This window comes from Physeter macrocephalus, chromosome 18, assembly GCF_002837175.3.
Source record: "Physeter macrocephalus isolate SW-GA chromosome 18, ASM283717v5, whole genome shotgun sequence".
Lineage (NCBI taxonomy): Eukaryota > Metazoa > Chordata > Mammalia > Artiodactyla > Physeteridae > Physeter > Physeter macrocephalus.
The window spans coordinates 93,264,088-93,271,474 of NC_041231.1; the positions used below are offsets into that span (position 1 = coordinate 93,264,088).

Here is a 7,387-nt window from a genome sequence, read left to right on the forward strand (position 1 = left end):
CTAGTTTCCCTGAATATCATTCCGCTGCCTTCTTGAGATTCGTGCTCCTCTTCTAGCAGACACCAAAGAGTAGACAAGATTTCCCGAGCATTCAAACTAGATTTTCTTTCCGTTCATATCACCATTTTCAAGACACATTTTTCATCACCTGGTAAGAAACACTGTAAATAATTGAGGTGATCCATCAAGAGACCCATTCTTGATAATGAAAAATTGCATAACTCAGTAGAAGTCAATTAAAAACCACGAACTTCAGAACCCTTTGCTCAGTGAAGATTTATTATTATAGAGGCATTTAATACAATAGATTATGGGGTCAAAATTTTTTAAAGTTCTAAAAAGTCAGTTAAATCTTGACAATAAACTTAAGATATACACAATATCAAAGTATATTAGTTCTTCAAAATGAAAAGTTTTTTCTTTTCCCTCCTTTAACATAAAATGTCTGAGATGTTCAGGATTTTAAAACCACAGGAGAAACAACATCTCACGGCGAGATTTTTTTTTTTCCTTTGTAGGTTTTAAATGATTCTTACTCTTTGGTTGTGCCTATACAATGAAAAGTAGACAACAAATTAAATAAGTCAGGATATTTTTCTCTGTTAAACCAAATATCTGAATAATTAGAACTACCTACATAAATGACTCAAAATGTTTTTGTTACCTGGTTACTTGGTTAGGACACAGCCAAAATTTAATAGACTGAACTATCTTATACAACTGAATATAATTTAAAAAAAATAAACAGTGACTTTGTTTCTTTAGAGACATCCAATGCTGTGTGAGTGGCCAAGGGGAAAATGCCAAGTCTCTCAAATGTAACATGCATAATACTTTTCTTGCCTTCTAGTGGTTTTCCATGGCCCACATATGAAATTAATTAAGGAGCAACACCTATCTCAAAAATCAAAAATATTTATTTTGAGGTACCTAGTCTCCCAGCCTAAGTTTAAACTGCTTAGATTTAGGTGGGATATGGTACTCAGGCCTGACAGATGCCTAACTCCAGCCAACAGAGCACATGTGACTTGCTTCCTACTGAAATTAAACTGCCAAATAAAAAGGAGGGATTGTCCCCTTTCTTAGTAACAACGAATGCAATCGTTAGAATTCTTCAGGTTTGGAATTTGAGCACTGCTCTTGTGTTTTCCTCTTGATGTGTGACAAGAATGAATAATATCAAAAATAAAAATAAACCTCATTTAAACAAGCAGTCCTCTGACTTTATAAGCCTCAACATCAAATACATCAAATTCTGAAACTACTTAAGACCCGTGAAATGTCAAAGCTGAGGGGATGACACGCTGGAGATAGGGGACAGACTTTTGAAATCTTTCAATTTTTTTGAACCTATTAGCATTAACTTTGTTCATTTCTGTTGAGATATTGCCACTTCAACTGACTACGAGAAGCCATATTTCATATTCATATAAATATTTGACTTTGACCTCATAAAAAGTCCCTTGGGTCTATAATACTTTTATTCTTGTATAATCTAAAACAAATCCTTTCCTTTTAAAAATCAAACAGACCACGTTACACACACAGTTGACTATTTACAAAGCACCCAATTAAATCCTACTTCTCTCTCACTCTAAAAATTCCATCTAACTGGTGGGTAGAGTACTGATCACATTAAATCCATAATGCTCACAAGCCCTGAAAGTCTAACCTAGAAAACACTACCTTCCTTAAAGAGAAAAGAAAGTCTTAAAAATAAGTGTAAGGTTTTGAAGAAATGAGACCAGAAATCACAGTACAAGACAGATAAATCTACTTTAATATTCACATGTAAAAGTTACACATCACAAGAGATTGGACAGCAGTTTAGCGATTAACTAACATAGCTATAGTGAAAATCATTTTTATAAAAAAATAATCTAGATGCGGTCATCAGAATTTTTGGTCTACTTAATGTTTGAAGATCGACTTTTACCCCTGCTTGAAGGATTTGCCATTATGCCTTTCAAATTGTTTTCTCCCACTGTTGCCTATTAATATTCTTTGGAGGAAGGAAAGCAGAAAGTGTTCATTTCCAAGAGTTTGTCCTTTGGTAGCAAGCAGAGAACATTTTTCATTTCTATGATTTAAATAGTCTGTACAGACATGAAACTTAGTGACGTTAAGCTTTAGTGTAAAATGAAGAATGATAAGCATTTTTTCACTTTGATTAAAACAGTAGATTTCCTAAACTCGTAAGGATCCAAGCATTTCCCCATCCTGTAAGCAAAATCATTCAGAATCCATTTTGACCTCAGTTAAAAAACAAAAAACACACACTTACTCTTTATATATTACACTATCAAACCCTGTACTTAAAAACTGATAAAGCATATTATCAACATGTATGCTTCAAATACAAAGATTTCAATCTAGGTTAAAGAAAACACATTTGAATGGACTCAGAACAAGTTTATTTTGTGATTAAACGTCTCATGCAGTCATGCAGGACCACTAGCTATAACTGTTACTTCCGAGTCTACAGGACACTGGGCAAAACAAAAACAAATTAAAAGCCAGGCCAAACAGAAAAGACATTCAAGATACCAAGAGCTCTTCAACTGAGCTGGAAAATAATTTTCCAAAAGAAATATTCCCATAGATTAAAAAAAACACACACATAATATTTACAAAAAAAATATTTAATTAAAAATATCTTATAATTACAGTAGTCTATTAAAGCATATACTTTCTCACACTTATAGAACATCTCTATATATACATGGTATGAAACGTCACTCAGTTATCTATACAATATGTAACATTCCTGCAGGGAATAGAAAGTTCCCTGCCCCCTTATAATCATCTATTTTAAACAATAGATGTAAAAAAAAATATCTACAATGCTCTGGTATATTAGTAAAGCTTCAAAACAAAAATTGAGCTCCTTGGTCACAAAGTAGGTTTCTAAAAGTCGGATTTGCTCTTGATCTTTTATCAGTCCTGTCACACTTAAGCTTAAAAGTTTAACTGCACCTCCAAAAAACACAGAAATGTACAATTCACAGCGATTATAAATGAGACAAAAGAGAATACGTATGTAGAATGTTTATGAACGTGCAAAAAAAAAAAGGATGAAAGTTTTTTCTCCCCTCTCTCTCTTGGAATGACGAGTGAAACGTTTCTAGGAGATTTGCTGATGCTTTTTTCCTTTCCTCCGGTGGCTTTTTCTCTAACTTCTGCTCTTCCCCCTCCCTTTCTTGTGCTCCTGGCTGGGGCTCAGGCGGCCGCACACCTGTGGAAGAGGAATGAATAGAGGGGGTGTGTGAACCTTCCCGCTGCAGACTAACTGGCGCCACCGACCAAACTCAAGACATGCTTGATCAACAACCCAAAACAAACCACCGGGTCAGACTACACTCGCAGTCCGCCGCCCGGCCAGGCGCCGAGCAGGCAGCGGCGGGCCCCCGGGAAGCCCGAAGAGGGGATCCACTGCCGGGCCCTGCCTTCGTCCTCTTTCGTGGGTGTCAGAGTGCGCGGGGGGGCATCGGGCACCACGCCCACGAGGGTACCCTCCCTCGGCGGGGAGAGAGCAGTTAGAGCCCGCCGGTCGATGGGGGCGGCACGGGGGGTGGCGGGAGCGTGAGCTGATCCGTCTCCATTTAGAGTGAACCCCCAATTGCTGAAGCTAAGTACAGCTTCACTTACTAACTGGGTGGCAGGAAGAGAGGAGGTGTCCGCCTCCTTGGGAATTTGCCCTCAGAAAGGCTGGAAGCAAAGAACGCCGCTGTGGAAGGTACCGGGGACGAGCGTCTCTGGCGACCGGCCACACGAGAAGGGAAACGCACGCTCACCTGGGCAGCTAGGCTCAGCGGCACAGAATGCTGTCGCCCTGCTTGTTCACCGCGCCGGCCTGGAACAGCAACGAACACCAAGGGAAAGGTGAGCAGGCGCGAACAACGCACTCGCCACGGTCTTCCTCGATTCGTTCTCGGAGCCCAGGCTGTCCCGCCGACGCCCCCATCCCAGCCTACAGCCCTGGGGACGCCCCTTTCCCCGGGCACAGGCTGGACCTGACAGCCCACGGTGCGCACAGCCCTAGTCCCGCCCCGCGCGTTCACCCGGCCTGCGCTCGCTGCACCCAGCCCGCTGCTGGCGGCCCCCGGCGCCAGAGGAGCAGGAAGGTGCAATTGTCATTCTCGTCCCTGCCCCGAGGAAAAGGGAGCGCCCGCGTCCCACCACCCCGCCACCGCCCTCCTGGACTCCCACGGGGTCCGCCCCGGGCCGGCAGCCGGCCTCTCACCGGGTCGGTGTTGAGCGCCGTGAGCGGGGTCCGCGGCGGCGCGGCCGGACAGGTCCCGGCCGGGTGGTGCGGCGGCGCCGGCGGCGGCGGCTGCCTCAGCAGAGCCGGGTGCGTCTCCAGCGCCAGCTGCAGGTCCAGGATGTAGTCGATAACGTGCTGCAGGATCTCCACTTTGCTCACTTTCTTGTTGGGCGGGATGGTGGGCACCAGCCTCCGCAGGCGGCTGTAGCAGTCGTTCATATCGCACTGCAGGCAGAGCGCCGGCTCGTCGGCCGCCGCCTCGGCCGCCTTGCAGCGCGCTGCCGCCGCCGCGGCCGCCGCGGCCGCCGAGCCGCCCAGGCTGTGGCCGTGCTCGGCCAGGCAGCGCAGCGCCAGCTCCCCGCCGCCGCAGCCCGACGGCGCCTTACGGCCCGAGGGGCGCACCGGGCTCACCGCCTTCATCGCGCGCGCCCTGCGCGAGCGGACCCGGTGGGGCGAGCGAGGGAGGCAGGCAAGCTCCAGGCCCCCGCCCGCGACCGGCTCCGCTCCCCTTGCCTTCGCGCCCCGCGCGCTCGGTCCGCGCTCGGGGCACCGCGAAGCTCCCGGCGATCCCGCGCCCAACAATTGACGGGAGGGTCGCTCCGGGTTTTGCGAGGGGATCTCTGCTCAATGGGCGACAATCGGCCGAGACCAAAAGGCAAGAAAAATCAAAAGCACCGGAAGGAAAGCAGCCCACCGGGTTCCCTAGTCACTCCCTTCGGACCTCCAACCCGACCGCCGCCGCTGCGCTCCCCCTAGCCCGAGGTTTCCCCGCTCCGGGAACCGACTCACAGCCGCGCCTCCGCTACGCTCTCTCACGGCCCGCCGCGCAGCTGTATTTATAAGCCGCGCGCCCCGGGGGCGGGGCCAGCGCGTTGGCCGTGTCGCCGGGCGAGGGAGCAGAGCCGGGCTGGGCTCGCGGGCGGGTGCGCGGAGGGAGGCGACGAGCGCTGGGGCTCCGGGAGATGCTGGGGGGCGGGAGCTGGGCAACCCGAGTGGAGGGATGGGCGGGGTTCGGGAGTGGCCAGCCAATCAGGCGGACGGTGCCACCTCAGGGAATGGCGCTCGGGCCAATGGGAAGGGCACTCCATTCCGTCAACGCCGTGGGTGGGGGCTCTGAGAAAAGAGAGCTGGGTGGGAGTCGCGCCAGGCTGGTGTGTGCCTTAGGGAGGGGAAAAGAGAGGGAGAAGTTCCTGCGAAGAACTGCGGGAATGTGCGGCTGGAATTCACTCTCCCCCCGGCTTAGGCGGCTGAGGGAGCGTTGGGCCCTGCTCAAGGCTCTCCTGTCACTCCGAACAGCGCGGCACCCAGGGACCCTCCGCCACCCGTCACTCCATCCCTGGGATTCCAGCGCCTTAAGAAGGACGCTGTTCAAGAAGGCACGTTCGTTCTCCTCTCTATTTTCCCCCTCCATTTCTTTATTCGCCTTTTCACAATTGCCGAAACCATAATGATGGAATGGAATGCGGAGGCTTTCCGTTCCTGTTTTTAAAACGTTAAAGCTTAGGGGGTAAAAAAAAAGAGAGAAAAAGAAGGCCAAATGCAGATTTTTGGTGAAGGGACGTGTAAGTAAAACCAAAACGTCGTAGGGTTTTTCTTTTACCCATCTAGATGCAAAAGTGGGCTCAAGAAATGCAGTTGCCTTCAGCATTAAATTAGAGCACGTAAATATTAAAAATGCATGGGCACGGAGTATTTAAAATTTCACCATGACATATAATATTAATATGTTTTATGTAAAATTTATACCTGTAACTTAATGTCGGCCATTAATGCACTGCTTCACGTACCCCGCTTTAAATAAGATACTGAGAATGTCCAGAATCTCCTCCTTTTGCAACGAAGCATTAAAATTCCAGTCCCTGGAGTCCTGCTTGGGCCCCACCCTGCAGAAAATCTGCTAATTAAAGACGTTTCTGTGTTAGATTTCTAATGGGAAAGCTGTCCTTCAATGGCTCAAAACAAAATTGCACAATGAACTTTGATAGGGCCTTGTGTGTACTCTGCGAGAAAAACTTGAGCCCTTCAGATAAGAAATGAGCATAAAAACTCTCTTGTCGGTGGGGACATGAATTTTGTGTGCCTTTACCCTGCAAACCTCCCACCTTTAGACAAGGTAGGAGATGAATTAATTCAAGAATTTTTAAAATTTATGTACATGATATGGAGTGATGCCTTCATTTTTATAGATAATTGAAAGAAAGAGATATGGACCTCAGTTCTTCTTGTCTACCCTCTGTAAGGAAACCCTCCCTTCCGTCCCAGAACTGAAATACCTGAATCAGGCAGGAATTTTGTTTAACCACGTGGGTACTTTATGACTATTGCATTGCTGTTTCCCCAGAGCACATTCCTTTTTCCTGATGAAGTGAGGAGTGACCTTTTAATGCTGGTTTCACAGGTAGATGAGATAACCCTCCTCTTCCCTAATCCTTATGCGTTAAGGCCTCTGATAATTGTTTGGAAGCGAATGACAGTCTCATTTACTCATGAGCATACCTAGATGGTCTACATACACACTTATCAAGAAACGCAGAATTAGAAAATCCAAAAGAAGGCTCTCTTCTAAATACAGGCATAGTTTTATATAGGCTTAAATTGATACAAATACACACAGAGTGAATATTGTCAATTTTGATAGAAAGCTGGGCAAGGGAGCCCTGCTGGTTATAAGCTATTCCCCTGGAGCCAATCACATCAGCATAGGTGATAATAATAAAAGAATATATGTACAGATGTTTTGTCCCATTGATTTTTTTTCCTCCTTCCTAGAGTTTAAAAACTGCTCCAAAATTTAAAACCTAAGATTATTCTCTGCTTGGCAAAATGTAAGTATGCTAATATGCCCAGGGCACACTCACACTTCAGAGCTTTACCTGTCCTAGGTTGCTTAAAATTTAAGTTTGAAATAGGTGACACAAAGGGACAGTCGTATCCATCTTTTGGGACTTGGTGAAACCTCAGAGAGCCATGCCCTGGGTGTGGCCAGTGCCAGATACCAAAGTTTCAAGTTTTTGGGGGGTTTCTCTGTGTGTGACTGGCTCAAAGTCAGAAAGAATGAGTGACTGTGGGACTCTGGGGGGTAAGTTAAAGGAATGTACTCTGGCCACATCATCAAGAGCACCC

At 46.8% G+C, this 7,387-nt stretch overlaps 1 protein-coding gene across 1 annotated transcript; it reads right to left on the reverse strand.

Annotated features, from left to right (window-relative positions):
* Window positions 1-252: 252 nt before the first annotated feature.
* ID4 (inhibitor of DNA binding 4) lies at window positions 253-5,171 on the reverse strand. The gene is made up of 3 exons (XM_024122109.3): window positions 4,244-5,171; window positions 3,795-3,853; window positions 253-3,235 (listed from the first exon to the last, which is right to left on the reverse strand). Exons 1-2 carry the CDS (start codon window positions 4,682-4,684, stop codon window positions 3,809-3,811), a joined length of 486 nt encoding a protein of 161 aa, XP_023977877.1. The 5' UTR covers window positions 4,685-5,171; the 3' UTR covers window positions 253-3,235; window positions 3,795-3,808.
* Between the last annotated feature and the right edge of the window lie 2,216 nt (window positions 5,172-7,387).